Below are 16417 nucleotides of genomic sequence, written 5' to 3' on the forward strand. Positions count from 1 at the left end.
GGATCTGCAAATATTTTCACAGCCCTCTTCTTGATTCGTGCAGTATACAGGTCCTCAATGGAAGGCAGGTTGGTAGCAATTATTTTTTCTGCAGTTCTAATTATCCTCTGAAGTCTGTGTTTTTCTTGTTGGGTTGCAGAACCGAACCAGACAGTTATAGAGGTGCAAATGACAGACTCAATAATTCCTCTGTAGAACTGGATCAGCAGCTCCTTGGGCAGTTTGAGCTTACTGAGTTGGCGCAGAAAGAACATTCTTTGTTGTCCTTTTTTAATGATGTTTTTGATGTTAGCTGTCCATTTGAGATCTTGCGATATGATAGAACCCAGAAATTTGAAGGTTTCTACTGTTGATACTGTGTTGTCAAGTATTGTGAGAGGTGGAAGTATGGAAGGGTTTTTCCTAAAGTCTACCACCATTTCTATGGTTTTGAGTGTGTTCAGTTCCAGATTGTTTTGGTTGCACCACAAGGCTAGTCGTTCGACCTCTCGTCTATATGCGGATTCGTCATTGTCTCGAATGAGACCAATCACTGTTGTGTCATCTGCGAACTTCAGTAGCTTAACAAATGGATCATTGGAGATGCAGTCATTGGTATACAGAGAGAAGAGAAGTAATAATGTAATAATGACTTAAAGTAATAATGACTTAACGATAGGAATAGGGTGGATTTTCAAGATATTTGGAGAACTATTTGAACATAATCAAATGTTATTAATCAAATAATATTACAGTAATATTAACAAATGTTATCATCAGACAATTGAAAAAGGCAGCTTGACTTCGAAAGAAGCGTTGACAAAAATCCCCATCAGCCAATTGCAAAAGTCAATTTTACTTGGAAAAACATTGACACACATCCTGTCGGTCAATTGCAAAGACAGTTTGACTTGGAAAAACACTGACAAAAACTCCTGTCAGTCAATTGCAAAAGGCCATTTTATTGGAAAAACATTGACAAAAATCACCATCCGTCAATTGCATAGGCAGTTCGACTTGGAAAGGACATTGACAAAAATCTGTCAGTCAATTGCAAATTGTTTTATTTGGAACTGCTTAAATCCTGTATGCACGATACTTTTATTATTATTACACAATCCAGGTCCTTGGAAGGTATCCCCCAGATGGACAAAAACGCAAAATCCAATCTTGGGCAGGTTGTGCGACCGACCGACCCAAATTAATAACTTCACCGCAACTTTCCAGAGCGTTCCACCTGTTTTTTGCCACTGTCTACGGGCTGAGAATTCCGTTCTCCTTTCTCCACCCTCCACCCTTTTAAAAATATTTTGCAACTCAAGACAGCTGCCTTCACCAGGTGCAGCTTCTACCTTTCCAATCTGCCGGATCATCTGGAAATAATGTGAAAATTCCCGGCGTTACGCGGCATCCATTCCTGGCACATTCATCCCCCTGCGCACGCCCATCAATAACACTCTGTGTTCACTCCAGTTTATTGGATAAAAACATTTAATATAGCAAATTCCCAAGAAGGGATGGCGCAACTACAGGAGCGGGTAAAACGATGAGGACGGCTGAATATTCAAGTACATGCAGTTCTCGACTTACAACAGCTTGTTTAGTGACCGTTCGAAGTTACAACATCACTGAAAAAAAAATAACGACTTAAAACAGCTCTTATACTTATGGCGTTAAGTAGCAACCTCCTCAAGTCACATGATCAAAAATTCGGGCCTTTGTTGTCGCGCTCGTATTTACGACGGTTGCAAGGATCCCCAGTGGCAACCTTCCCAGCCGGATTCCGACAAGCCAATTCCCCGGGGGGGGGGGGGGAGGTGGATTTGCTTAATGACGGCATGGTTCACTGCAGTGGCTTACCACCATGCCAAAAAAGGTTGTAAAACTGGAGGCGACTCACTTAAAAACTGCCTTGCTTAGCTATGGAAACTCTGGTTGCAATTGTGGTCGTACGTCGAGGACTACCTGCAGACGTTCGGAGTGCTGTTTCCAAAAAATGACATCTGGTCTCCCAGTGGGGAGGGGATGTGATTTGAATGCCCCACCCTAAAAAGCTGCAGCCCCCGTTGCACCCAAGGAAGGAACGAAGCTGAGAGCTGAGGGGGGAGGGTCTCAGAACCCCAGGGTGTAAGGGGAGACCACCCCTCCCTTCTCCACCATGGCTTTGGAGATGACCCGAAAATTCTTGAAGATTTGTTGGGTGGTGCTGGACTGAAGGGAGGTAAGGTTCTGAGTGATACGCTTGTAGGCCTGAGAAAAGAGAGAAAGGGCAGATGAGAAGCTGCCCCCTCAAGTCAAAACACAAACAAACACACACACGCACACGCACACGGCCCAAGAACTTTGAGGTTAGGAAAAAAGAGAACGAGAAGAAGAGGGTTCCAAAGTCGTAGAGTTGACAAACACCATGGTCTAGTGCATGTCCAAATCTTAAGACTTGTAGACTTCAAACTCTATGTCAGCTTACTCTCTTTTAATCCCTTCCTTGTAATGTCTCCCTTGGATTACGACTCTGACTCTTCCTTGGAAGCCGGCTCAAGGGAAGGATGAGCTCATTCTTAAGATTTGTGGACTTCAACTCTTATGTCTGCTTCAGTGGTGGGTTTCAATTTTTTTTTTATTACCGGTTCTGTGGGTGTGGCTTGGTGGGCGTGGCAGGGGAAGGATACTGTAAAAACTCCATTCCCTCCCCAATCCAGGGGAAGGTTATTGCAAAATCCTCATTTCCTCCTGACCAGCTGGGACTTGGGAGGCAGAGAATAGATCAAAATTTTCATTACCGGTTCTCCAGAACTGGTCAGAACCTGCTGAAACCCACCTCTGGTCTGCTTACTCTCTTGTAATCCCTTCCTTGTGATGTCTCTCTCAGACTGTTCCTCTGATTTTTAGGCTGGCTGGAGGGAAGGATGGTGAGCTCATTCCTGGTATATCATGAACTGGGTTAATTAATGACTCTGAACTGCCAGCCGAACGAGATTTATTGGGGGCGGGAGGGGGCTTCGGCTGGGGACAGTTTCCAGGTCAGTGAAGAGGAAGAGCTGCTTTCCGTGTTGGATCCGAGAGCACATAGGACAGAGAAAAGACAAGAGCAAAAGAGATTTGCCAGATTACTTGGAAGAAAGCCCCGCCTGTCTTCATGGGTTGCACTGGAAGTTATTTATCATGGCAGGCAGAGGGAGACATTGCCTGCCATGATACACGGGAAACACGTGTATTAATGTTGGGGAACATTAATAAACTCTTTAAAACACACACATATGTGTGTGTGAGCACATTCTTCTGAAAATATCTCTAGGGAGTAAGGAAAAAACCACAGGCATGGTTGAATGGGGGGGGGGGGAATTCTGGGAGTTGGAAGTCCACAAAGTTTTAAAAGTTTGCCAATTTAGGAGAGCCCTGTGGCGTGTGAAACTCGCACAACTTCCGTGGGCACCGCTGCTAACCTTTCGCTCGTAATCAGTGGTGGGATTCAGCCGGTTCGGGCAAACCGGTCCCGCTTGGATTATTGTAATGCTCTCTACATGGGGCTCCCCTTGAGGTGCACCCGGAGGCTTCAGTTAGTCCAGAATGCGGCTGCGCGGGTGATAGAGGGAGCTTCATGTAGCTCCCACGTAACACCACTCCTGCGCAGACTGCACTGGCTACCTGTGGTCTTTCGGGTGCACTTTAAGGTTTTGGTTACTACCTTTAAAGCGCTCCATGGCTTAGGGCCTGGGTACTTACGGGACCGCCTGCTGTTACCTCATGCCTCCCACCGACCCGTACGCTCTCATAGAGAGGGTCTCCTCAGGGTGCCGTCCGCCAGACAATGCCGGCTGGCGGCCCCCAGGGGAAGGTCCTTCTCTGTGGGGGCTCCCACACTCTGGAACGAACTTCCCCCGGGTTTACGCCAAATACCTGACCTTCGGACCTTCCGCCGCTAACTGAAAACACACTTATTTATTCGTGCGGGGCTGGCTTAAATTTTATTGGTTTTTAAATTTTAAATTTTTATTATGAATTTTAATGGGTTTTAGTTTAATATATTTTAAAATTTTTAGGCCAATTATGTAATAAGTTTTTAAATTTGTTTTTAATTGTATATTGCACTGTTTGTTTTATTTTGGCCCTGAGTCCTTCGGGAGAAGGGCGTATAAAATCAATTAATAATAATAATAATAATAATAATAATAATAATAATAATAATAATAATAATAATAATAATAATAATAATAATAATAATAATAATAATGTGACCCAAGGGGGTTCTCACCGTTTCTTTTTTATTGGGGGGGGGCTTCCACTGGAAGCCAACTCTGCTTTTCTTAATAATAAATTTAAAAAAACATCTGCTTAACTCCCTTCCTTGTTTCATTTCTTTCCTCCTCCTCCTTTTTCTTTCCGTCCTCTTTTTTCTTCCTTTCCTTCCTTCCTTCAGCTCTCTTGTCGGTTTATCAATACCTCCATCTTTTATTTCTCCTTCCTTTTCCTCCCCTTCTCTCTTTCCTTTTTCTGACTTTCGCCCATCCTTAAATTTCTTTTTCTTCTTCCTTTTCCTCCCTCTCTTCCTTCTTTCTCTCCTTCCCCGCTTCCCTCCCTTCATTCCTTTCCTTTCCTTTCCTTCCCTTTTTTCTTTCTGTCTTCCTCCCTTTGTCTTTCTTTTTCTTTCTCCTCTCGCCATTCCTTTCCCTTCCTTTTTTTCTTTACTTCGTTCTTTCTCTTTTTCTCTTTCCTTCTGTCTTTTTTTCTCTCTTTCTATCTCTCCCTTTCTTTTTTTTCTCTTTCTCTCCCTTCCTTCCTCTTTATTTTTTCTACTTCTCTCTCTCTCTCTCTCTCTCTCCTTTTTCCCATCTCTCTCTTTTTCTCCTCCCTGCCTCCCTCCTTTACCGTAAGACTGCTGAACAGCTGGGGTGAATCTGTGACTCGGCTACTTTCCTGAACCAGCCCGGCCCCCTCCCCATCTCTTCCTCCCTCCACCTCCCATCAGGCTGAGTCCTGGGGCCAGGGGCAGCCCTCCACAGATACTGACCCCCCCCAAAAAAGGCCTACCTCCATGCACCAGGTCTCGCACAGCACCTTCTCATGCTGAGCCGTGGCCTGTCCTTGCTCCAGCGCCCTCGATGCTCTATTGACACAGACCAAGGAGGAGAGTCAAATCAAAGAGAAGGCAAGATTCGTACATGAATTACTAACAGAATATGGAAAGGGACCTTGAAGGTCTTCTAGTCCAGCCCCCTGCCAAAGCAGGAGACCCTTGACCATTCCAGAAAATTTCTGTCCAATCTCTTCTTAAAAACCTCCAGTTATCGGAGCACCCACAACGTCTGGTGGCGAGCTGTTCCACTGGTTAATTGTCCTCACTGTTAGGAAGTTTCTCCTTAATTCCAAGTGGCTTCTCTCCTTGCTTGGTTTCCATCCGTTGCTTCTTGTCCTGCCTTCGGGGGCTTTAGAGCAGGGGTCTCCAACCTTGGCAACTTTAAGCCTGGAGGACTTCAATTCCCAGAATCCGTTGAAGTCCTCCAGGCTTAAAGTTGCCAAGATTGGAGACCCCTACTTTGGAGAATAGCTTGACTCCCTCTTCTTTGGGGCAGCCCCTCAAATATTGGGAGATGCTATCATGTCACCCCTGGTCCTTCTTTCCATTAAACTAGACCTACCCAATTCCTGCAACTATTCTTCATTATATTTTAGCTTCCGGTCCCCTAATCCTCTTTGCTGCTCTTCTCTGCACTCTTTCTAGAGCCTCCACATACTTTTTTTACATCTCGGTGACCAAAACTGGACGCAGGATTCCAAGGGCGGTCTTAACAAGGCATTATAGAGTGATATGAACACGTCACGTGATATGTATCCCCCCCTTGGGGGTTTGCTTACTCTCGTCTAATCCCTTCCTCTGCGATCTCTCCACTCTAGGAGGTAGGAGAAAAAAGGAGCAGGCGTGGGGAATTCCGGGGACTTACTATAAGGTTTATAAAGCGGTACTAATACTTCACGTGATTCTACCCCTCTGTTAATGCAGCCAAGGATTGCACTGGCACACTGCTGGCTCATATTTAAGTGACTGCTCACTAGGACTCCAAGATCCCGCTCACAGTTACTACTTATTGAGCCAGGTACCACCTATCCTGTACCTGCGCCTCTGTTTTTTCTTGCCAAAATCTTCTCTACACTGAATTTGTAGTTTTCTCTACGCTGAATTTCATTTTGTGAGATAGGGCCCAGGGTTCAAGTCCGCCGAGATCCTTCTGTATCTCAAGCCGATCTTCTGGGGTGTTGGCTGTTCCTTGCCCTCAATACGAAATACGACATTTCCCTGGGCATGGGACCTGTGGGGAGGGGCTCTTGGGGGGGGGGCAGCGAAAGCTCACCTGGAGAGAACGACCACCATGGCATAGATATCAATTGCACTCTCTGCAATCTGTTTCAGCATAAATTGCTCTTCTGGAATTTTGGAGAGAAAGGGAAAAAAGAAGAGTCACGGGAACCGAGGCTGAAGTCTCGCGAAAGGCAGAGAGACGCCGGATCGATACAAGCAGTCCTCGACTTATGACCGCAGCGGCAATCAAACTGCCCGTTGCTAAGCCAGGCAGTTCTGGACTCACGCAACTTTTTTTTTGGTCACAGCTGTGAAACCTTTTTTGTCACCGCTGTGTAGCCGATTGCCGCAGTTCTTAAGCGAGTCGGGTGGTCATTAAGCAAATCTGGCTTCTCCCGTTGACTGTTGCTTGCCTGAAGCCGGCTGGGAAGCTCGCCAAAGAGCATCATCACGTGACCCTGCGGCCGTCATAAGTACAAGTCAGCTGCCGAGCGTTGGAATTTTGATCCCGTGACCCTGAGACAGTTGTAACTGCGAGGAGTGGTTCTAACTCACTTTCTTCATGGCCGTTGCCACTTCAAACAGTCACTAAGCGAATGGTTGTTACGTCGAGGACCACCTGGGTTTCTAACTATGGTCTCCTGGAACCCCTTTCGCAATGTTTTGGGCTGCGAATGAAGGAGGTGGTTTACTTTAGATAACACAACAGCGCAACTGTGTGAGTTGTTCACACCACCAGCTACCTTTCTGCATACAGTCCTCGAGTTACAACCGTTCATTTAGTGACCGCGCAAATTTCAACGGCCCTGGGGGAAAAAAAAAGGCGACTCAGCACCGTGTTTCACACTTACGACCGTTGCAGGATCCCCTGTGGTCAACTGAACCGAAATCCGGACGCTCGGCAGCTGACCCACATTTTAGGAAGGTCGGGTGATCCCCTTTTGTGACGAGCAGAGTCCACGGGGGAGAGCCGGGCTCACTTAACAACCGGAGTGACTAACTTAACAACCGCAGTGACTTGCTTAACAACGGTGGCAAGAAAGGTGGTACGATGAGGTAAAACTCGCATAACAAAATGTTTTGTTTAGCAACAGAAATGCTGGGGGCTCCACTGCGGTCGTTAACTCGAGGACTACCTGTATTGGGGGGCAAGCAGGGGTTTGTCCCTCCAGCCAGGCCCTCCTGGGAAGTAATCCATGGGGGTCCCCCCCACCTCAGCCCCCCCCCCACCAAAAACTCACCGACAACTTTCTTTCCATGTTTGAGAAGTTGGTTCTCTATCACGCCCGCAAAGAGGTCAATGGCTTGGACCGCCTGGAAAAGGGGGAGAGAGGGGGGGGTGATGCAAAAAATGCAAGGGGGGGGGCAGGGGAAGGAAGACCCCCCCCCAGGGGTGTACAATCCTTTACTCTAGGGCAGGGGTCTCCAACCTTGGCAACTTTAAGACTTGTGGACTTCGACTCCCAGAATTCCCCATTCAACCATGCCTGTTTTTTCCCCTTCCTACTCCCTAGAGCGGAGAGGAAGGGATTACAAGAGAGTAAGCGGGCATAAAGTTGAAGTCTCTATGAAGGTTGGAGACCCCTGCTCTGGGGGATGAAGCTGCCCTGAGCCAGCCTTTCTGCACCTCCATCCTTCGAGATGGGAGAACTACCCTTCCCATGGTGCTTAAGCATCCTGGGGGTTGTAGTCGAACCCCGTCTGAAACCCACCCGGCGTGGGGCAGGGGGGGGGGGGAAGATCCCCGAGACCCCCAATTCCATCCCCAACTGACTTTTTGCTTCAAAATAGCCCAGGTCACGACCGTAAAAAATATATTTGCTTCTTTTTATACCCTGCTTTTATTGTTATTTTTAGAAGTAATTCAAGACGGTGAACATATCCAACGCAACTTTTCCTCTCTTATTTTCTCCACAACAACAACAACCCTGTGAGGTGGGCTGGGTTGAGAGGGAGGGACTGGATCAAAGTCACCCAGCCGGCTTTCATACCTAAGGTGGAACTAGAACTCCCCGTCTCCTGGTGATTGGCCCAAAGTTACCCAGATTTCTTTCACGGCTAAGGCGGGACTAGAACTCATAGCTGCCTGGTGATTGTCCCAAAACCCAGCTGGTTTTCATGGTTAAAACAGGCTCAAGCCTTATAGAAGTAGTCCTCGACTTACAAACAGTTCATTTAGTGACCGCTCAAAGTTATAACAACACTGAAAAAAAGTGACTTATGACCATTTTTCACACGTCGCAGCAACCTCATGGTCGCGTGGTCAAAATTCAGGCATTTGGCAACTAACTCAAATTTACGACAGTTGTAGCATCCCGGGGTCGCGTGATGCCCTCTTGCAACCTTCTGACAAGCAGAATCAATGGGGAGAGCCGGGCTCACTTAACAACCGGAGTGACTAACTTAACAACCGCAGTGACTTGCTTAACAACGGTGGCAAGAAAGGTGGTACGATGAGGTAAAACTCGCATAACAAAATGTTTTGTTTAGCAACAGAAATGCTGGGGGCTCCACTGCGGTCGTTAACTCGAGGACTACCTGTATTGGGGGGCAAGCAGGGGTTTGTCCCTCCAGCCAGGCCCTCCTGGGAAGTAATCCATGGGGGTCCCCCCCACCTCAGCCCCCCCCCCACCAAAAACTCACCGACAACTTTCTTTCCATGTTTGAGAAGTTGGTTCTCTATCACGCCCGCAAAGAGATCAATGGCTTGGACCGCCTGGAAAAGGGGGAGAGAGGGGGGGTGATGCAAAAAATGCAAGGGGGGGGGGCAGGGGAAGGAAGACCCCCCCCAGGGGTGTACAATCCTTTACTCTAGGGCAGGGGTCTCCAACCTTGGCAACTTTAAGACTTGTGGACTTCAACTCTCAGAATTCCCCATTCAACCATGCCTGGTTTTTTCTCTTCCTACTCCCTAGAGCGGAGAGATTGAAGAGGAAGGGATTGCAAGAGAGTAAGCGGGCATAAAGTTGAAGTCCTTATGAAGGTTGGAGACCCCTGCTCTGGGGGATGAAGCTGCCCTGAGCCAGCCTTTCTGCACCTCCATCCTTCGAGATGGGAGAACTACACTTCCCATGGTGCTTAAGCAGCCTGGGGGTTGTAGTCGAACCCCGTCTGAAACCCACCCGGCGTGGGGGGGGGAGATCCCCGAGACCCCCAATTCCATCCCCAACTGACTTTTGCTTCAAAATAGCCCAGGTCACGACCGTAAATAATATATTTGCTTCTTTTTATACCCTGCTTTTATTGTTATTTTTAGAAGTAATTCAAGACGGTGAACATATCCAACGCAACTTTTCCTCTCTTATTTTCTCCACAACAACAACAACCCTGTGAGGTGGGCTGGGTTGAGAGGGAGGGACTGGATCAAAGTCACCCAGTTGGCTTTCATGCCTAAGGCGGGACTAGAACTCCCCGTCTCCTGGTGATTGGCCCAAAGTTACCCAGATTTCTTTCACGGCTAAGGCGGGACTAGAACTCATAGCTGCCTGGTGATTGTCCCAAAACCCAGCTGGTTTTCATGGTTAAAACAGGCTCAAGCCTTATAGAAGTAGTCCTCGACTTACAAACAGTTCATTTAGTGACCGCTCAAAGTTATAACAACACTGAAAAAAAGTGACTTATGACCATTTTTCACTCGTCGCAGCAACCTCATGGTCGCATGGTCAAAATTCAGGCATTTGGCAACTAACTCAAATTTACGACAGTTGTAGCATCCCGGGGTCGCGTGATGCCCTCTTGCAACCTTCTGACAAGCAGAATCAATGGGGGGGAGCCGGATTCACTTAAGGACCGTGTGACTCCAACTGCGACGATGCACGTGGCAACTACGGCACCAAAGGTCGCCAAAACGGGGCAAACCTCGCCCTCACGACTGTCTCGTTTCGCGGCGGCAATGTGAGGTTCAGTCGCGATTCCCTTAACCCACCTCGGCAAGGACGGTCGTAAAATGGGGCAAAACTCACTTAACGACTGCCTGGCTTAGCAACAGGGATTTTGGGCTCCGTTGCGCGGCCGTTCAGTCGAGGACTAACTATATGGCTGGCTGTCGGAGGTAATACCTATCCCAGGGTTGTTGGTACCAACAAGCAACAATGAGCAAAAGACACAAAGATACACAAGACTTACCTGCTCGCTGCTGGACTCCAAATTTGGATGTATCACACCTTTTAAGGTGATTCCTGTCCCCAAGCCTGCCCTCCTGCAGAGATGTGGGGTGGGGGGGGAGGAGAGTTAAAGGGGGCGAGGAGCAGCTTCTCTACTCTTCTCAACCCTCCCCCCCTTCCCACCAAGCCCACCCTAAAAACACCAGAGCGGCCACGAACGGTCACAAAGTGAGGTTTAAAACGTGCAGAGCCACGGATGACCCTCCGGGAGCGAGAGACGGATCCATTCACACAGCCCTCGGCTCACAAAACGAAGCGGAAACGATGGTGGGGGTTTTTTTGGGGGGTGGGGGTGGGGGACGTCGATGGGAGTTCAGGGTTCGATGGGAAAAAAAATGACGGACAGATGGAGAACCCCCCCAAAAAATAAAAAAAATAACGGAGAGGAACTCACTGCTGCAAAACGGAAGCTGATCTTCCTGGTAGCTTTAAAAATAACAATAATAATAATAAAAAAAGGAGACAGTCTCGCTGGAAAAAGGCTGGATTTGTTAAGGCACAAATGGCAGGTAGTCCTCACTTAACAACCGTTTGTTTAGGCACTGGAAAAAGTGACTTAAGGTTGTTTCTCACACTCCTGACCGTTGGTCACGTGATCGGAATTCAGACACTTGGCAACGGAGTCGTATTTACGACCCAGATCCACTTTTGCAACCTTCTGATGAGGAAAAATTCAATGGGGGAAAAGAGCCAGATTGGCTTAACAACCGTGTGACCCACTTAGCGACGGCAGGGATTCCCTTCACAAGCGTGGCAAGGAAGCTCACAGTTCACTTAACCTATGTCTCGCTTAGCAACGTAAATTCGGGGCTCAATCGTGGTCGTTAAGAGGAGGACAAACCCGTAGATAGAGAGCCTCCAATGTCAGGAGCAGTTCAACTCTGAGAATGGAAGGCATTTGCTACCTCTAGGTGGTTAAGAGAGAAATTTCTGGAGAATAAGTTCGTCTAACATAGCGAGAGGCCAGATTTGCTAAGATCCCCACGTCCTGCGATCTTTTTAGGGCAATCGGGAAGCCATGTTGGCTTGTTGAACATCCTGGCTTAGCAGTAGCCACGAATAACTGCCCTCCGGTCACGCCACAGCCGGCAGGATTCTCCCCACGCCCTCTCATGTCTCCTCCACCATATTTTCCCGGGTTTGGGAAGCGGAATCCGCCCACACCTGGTCGCGGAGGAAAGACGCCTACCTGCGGACCCGTTTCCCCGCCTCGCTGACCAACAACCCAGCATTGCCAAAGGGGTTCTTGACGGCTTGTTGCAAACCACGAAGCTGGTTCCCGGCATTCTGGACCGGAAGGAAAAGCGGACAGACAGCGGAGAAGATCAAAGCTGGATTTCCTTACTCCGTAACCCTTCTGGTTCCGCTGCTCCAGCGGCTAACGGGTCAGGACTGTCCGTCCCCATTCTCTCCCCCACCCCCCACCCGGAGGCTTAGTGCGGGTCCCCCAAATCTCGCCCGTCCCTAAAAGCCACCCACCTGGAACCCGTAAAGGGCAATGAAAAGCCGCAAGATATCGTTGGTGCCTTCAAAGATCCGGAAGATGCGCAAATCCCGCATGACTCGTTCCGCGCCGCTCTCCTGCAGGCGGGGAAATCGGATGGCAGGAAGGAGGAGGAGGAGGAGAAAGAGAAGGAGAAAGAGAAAAGGGAAGGAGAGTGAGAAAGAGAAAGAAGAAGAGAAGGAGAATGGGAAGGAGAAAGAGGAGAAAGAAAGGAGAAAGAAAAGGATAAACAGAAAAAAGGAGAAAGGGAAAGAAAAAGAGAGAAAGAAAGAAGAGAAACGAACAAGCTAATACAGTCTTTGGTTCTCGGACTGATAAAGCTTCAGGAAACCAACCAGTGGTTCCCAACTTCGGCAGCTTTCAACTGGGTGGACTTCAACTCCCAGAATTCCCTAGCCTGGCACTAATGCATTCCTTCTGAGGTTTACACACCCTTTATGGCCCTGCTTACTCTCTTATAATCCCTTCCTCTGCAATCTCTCCGTTCAAAGAGGTACACACCCATTGTGGCCCTGCTTACTCTCTTATAATCCCTTCCTCTGCAATCTCTCCATTAAAGAGGTACACACCCATTGTGGCCCTGCTTACTCTCTTATCCCTTCCTCTGCAATCTCTCCATTCAAAGAGGTACACACCCTTTGTGGCCCTGCTTACTCTCTTATAATCCCTTCCTCTGCAATCTCTCCGTTCTAGGAGGTAGGAGAATAAAAACAGGCATGGCTGGCTGGGGAATTCTGGGAGTTGAAGTCCACCCAGCTTAAAGCCCACCAAGGTTGAGAAACGCCGATATAAACAGACATTAACGAATGATAATTTCCTCGTTATCGGTGAAGAAGACCAGCCTCCTCACCGTTCAACGGGAAACCATTTAGAACAGGAGTCTCCAACCTTGGTAACTTTAAGCCTGGCGGACTTCAACTCCCAGAATGCCCCAGCCAGCCGTGCTGTGAGTTGAGGTCCGCCAGGCTTAAAGTTGCCAAGGTTGGAGACCCCTGATTTAGAAAGAACGAAAATTCAAGCCTGGCTTTTAAAAAAAAACCAGATTTAATAGGTGCTAAACAGTAGTGGGTTTCACATTTTGGTACCGCCGGTTCACCGCACACACGCACACTTGCTTTGCGTGCGTGCCTTCTGCGCATGCGCTTTGCGGTTCACTGTGCACGCCTTCCACACGTGTGCTTTGCTTGCACACACACACCTTACATGCACGCGCCTGGCCTCAAAAACGTGCCTAAATAGGAACAGCACAGAGCTTGGGCGGTTCCACCCATGATCTCCGCTACCGGTTTTCTCGAACCGGCTGAATACCAGCTCTGGTTCTCAAGGTTCGAGCGCTGGAATTTTTCATCGCCCTGTTTAAAAAAAATAACTTCTTGGAGAAGTTGCTGAACAGGTAAGGACCAGGCTTGTTGAAGCGGTCGTTTTCCACAGTCCCCCTAAATAAACGAAGCTAACTTGAACCCTGGATATTAGCCCCCCCACCCCACCCCTGCCCCCCCCCCGCCCGAAAAACTGACCTTCATGAAGCCCATCCCTCCCATGGTCTGGATGCACTCGTCTGACACGTTCCAGGCAGCTTCCTGCAGGTGCGGGAAAAAGACAAGATAAAACCAATGCTGAATGGAGGGTTCTTGTCTGCACGACAGACCGGTCTGCTTCCCTCCTCCTTTCCTTCCTTCCACATTTTTTCTCTTTCATTTTCCTTCCTTCCCTTTTTTTCTCCCTCCCTCCCTCCTTCCTTCTTTCCTTTCTTTCGTTTTCCTTCTTTTTTTATCTCCTTCCTTCCTTTTTTCTTTCATTTTCCTTCCTTCCCTTTTTTCTTCCCTTTTCTTTCCTTCTTTCTCGCCTTTCTTCTTTTTCTCGCCTCCCTCATTTTTTCTCTTTCATCTTCCTTCCATCTTTTTCTCTCTACCTTCCTCATTTTTCTTTCATTTTCCTTCTTTTTTATCTCCTTCCTTCCTTTTTTCTTTCATTTTCCTTTCTTCCTTTTTTCTTCCGTTTTCTTCTCTTCTTTCTCCTTCCTTACTTCCTTTTTCTCCGTCCCTCCCTCCTTCCTTCTTTCTTTCATTTTCCTTCTTTTTTATCTCCTTCCTTCCTTTTTTCTTTCATTTTCCTTCCTTCCTTTTTTCTTCCGTTTTCTTCCTTCCTTCCTTCTTTCTTCGTTTTCCTTCTTTCTCCTTCCTTCCTTCCTTCCTTCTTTCTTTCGTTTTCCTTCTTTTTATCTCCTTCCTTCCTTTTTCTTTCATTTTCCTTCCTTTTTCTTCCCTTTTCTTTCCTTCTTTCCTTTCTTCTTTTCTCTCCTCCTCATTTTTCTCTTTCATCTTCCTTCCATCTTTTCTCTCTACCTTCCTCATTTTCTTTCATTTTCCTTCTTTTTATCTCCTTCCTTTTTCTTTCATTTTCCTTCCTTCCTTTTTTCTTCCATTTTCTTCCTTCTTTCTCCTTCCTTCCTTCCCTTTTTCTCCCTCCTCCTTCCTTCTTTCCTTTCTTTCGTTTTCCTTCTTTTTATCTCCTTCCTTCCTTTTTCTTTCATTTTCCTTCCTTCCTTTTTCTTCCTTTCTTTCTTCCTTCTTTTTATCTCCTTCCTTCTTTCTCCTTCCTTCCTCATTTTTCTCTTTCATCTTCCTTCCATCTTTTCTCTCTACCTTCCTCATTTTCTTTCATTTTCCTTCTTTTTATCTCCTTCCTTTTTTCTTTCATTTTCCTTCCTTCCTTTTTTTCTTCCATTTTCTTCCCTTCTTTCTCCTTCCTTCCTTCCCTTTTTTTCTCCCTCCCTCCTTCCTTCTTTCCTTTCTTTCCTTTTCCTTCTTTTTTTTCTCCTTCCTTCCCTTTTTCTTTCATTTTCCTTCCTTCCCTTTTTTCTTCCCTTTTCTTTCCTTCTTTCTCTCTTTTCTTCTTTTTCTCTCCTCCCTCATTTTTTCTCTTTCATCTTCCTTCCATCTTTTTCTCTCTACCTTCCTCATTTTTCTTTCATTTTCCTTCTTTTTTATCTCCTTCCTTCCTTTTTTCTTTCATTTTCCTTCCTTCCGTTTTCTTCCCTTCTTTCTCCTTCCTTCCTTCTTTTGTTTCATTTTCCTTCCTCCTTTTTCCTCCCACCCTCCATTTTTTTTCATTTCCCTTCCTTCTTTTTCTCTCTCCTATCTTCCTTTCTCATTTTTCTTTCATTTTCCTTCCTTTCTTCCTTCCTTCCTTTTTTCTTTCATTTTCCTTCCTTCCTTCCTTCCTTTTCCTCCCTCCATTTTTAATTTCATTTTCCGTCCTTCCTTTTCTCTCTCCTTCCTTCCTTCCTCATTTTTCTTTCATTTTCCTGCCTTCTCTTTTTTCTTTCATTTTCCTTCCCTCCCCTTTTTCTTCCATTTTCTTCCCTTCTTTCTCCTTTCTTCTTTTCTTTCATTTTCCTGCCTTCTTTTTCCTCCCTCCCTCCGTTTTTTTTCATTTTCCTTCCTTCTTTTTCTCTCTCCTACCTTCCTTTCTCATGTTTCTTTCATTTTCCTTCCTTCCTTTCTCTCCTTCCTTCCTTTTTTCTTTCATTTTCCTTCCTTCCTCCATTTTTCTCTTCGTTTTCCTTCTTTTTATCTCCTTCCTTCCTTTTTTCTTTCATTTTCCTTCCTTCCTTTTTTCTTCCCTTTTTCTTCCTTCTTTTCTCTCTTTTCTTCTTTTCTCCTCCCTCATTTTTCTCTTTCATCTTCCTTCCATCTTTTCTCTCTACCTTCCTCATTTTCTTTCATTTTCCTTCTTTTTATCTCCTTCCTTCCTTTTTCTTTCATTTTCCTTCCTTCCGCTTTCTTCCTTCTTTTCTCCTTCCTTCTTCGTTTTCCTTCCTTCCTTCCTCCTTTTCCTCCCACCCTCCATTTTTTTTCATTTTCCTTCCTTCTTTTTCTCTCTCCTATCTTCCTTTCTCATTTTTCTTTCATTTTCCTTCCTTTCTTCCTTCCTTCCTTTTTTCTTTCATTTTCCTTCCTTCCTTCCTTCCTTTTCCTCCCTCCATTTTTAATTTCATTTTCCGTCCTTCCTTTTCTCTCTCCTTCCTTCCTTCCTCATTTTTCTTTCATTTTCCTGCCTTCTCTTTTTTCTTTCATTTTCCTTCCTTCCCTTTTTTCTTCCATTTTCTTCCCTTCTTTCTCCTTTCTTTTCTTTCATTTTCCTGCCTTCTTTTCCTCCCTCCTCCGCTTTTTTCATTTTCCTTCCTTCTTTTTCTCTCTCCTACCTTCCTTTCTCATGTTTCTTTCATTTTCCTTCCTTCCTTTCTCTCCTTCCTTCCTTTTTTCTTTCATTTTCCTTCCTTCCTCTTTCCTCCATTTTTTCTCTTTCGTTTTCCTTCCTTCCTTTTCTCTCTCCTTCCTTCCTTCCTTCTTCGTTTTTCTCTTTTATTTTCTTTCTTTTCCTTTTTTCTTTCAACTTCCTTCCTTCCCTCCATCCCTTTCACCACCCACAACTGGTGAGGGGACAAGGTTCGTGACTGATGCAAACTACATC

The 16417-nt window shown here is 46.4% G+C and overlaps 1 protein-coding gene across 5 annotated transcripts in view; it reads right to left on the reverse strand.

The window, feature by feature from the left end:
• Window positions 1-1452: 1452 nt before the first annotated feature.
• ACADVL (acyl-CoA dehydrogenase very long chain) overlaps window positions 1453-16417 on the reverse strand; it is a 28140-nt gene continuing 13175 nt past the window's right edge. For 2 of the 5 annotated variants that reach the window (XM_058180288.1, XM_058180290.1), the window contains 8 exons: window positions 13459-13521; window positions 11917-12018; window positions 11627-11724; window positions 10400-10472; window positions 7516-7588; window positions 6327-6399; window positions 5008-5083; window positions 1453-2229 (listed from right to left, as the gene is read on the reverse strand). In XM_058180288.1, the coding sequence (XP_058036271.1) occupies window positions 2092-2229; window positions 5008-5083; window positions 6327-6399; window positions 7516-7588; window positions 10400-10472; window positions 11627-11724; window positions 11917-12018; window positions 13459-13521 (696 nt within the window). In that variant the 3' untranslated portion in view covers window positions 1453-2091. Of the gene's footprint in view, window positions 2230-5007; window positions 5084-6326; window positions 6400-7515; window positions 7589-8917; window positions 8991-10399; window positions 10473-11626; window positions 11725-11916; window positions 12019-13458; window positions 13522-16417 lie in introns of all 5 variants that reach the window. The other 3 variants (XR_009154842.1, XM_058180289.1, XM_058180287.1) reach the window with 3 other exon arrangements.

Source organism: Ahaetulla prasina, chromosome 4 (assembly GCF_028640845.1).
Source record: "Ahaetulla prasina isolate Xishuangbanna chromosome 4, ASM2864084v1, whole genome shotgun sequence".
NCBI classification, from domain to species: Eukaryota; Metazoa; Chordata; class Lepidosauria; order Squamata; family Colubridae; genus Ahaetulla; species Ahaetulla prasina.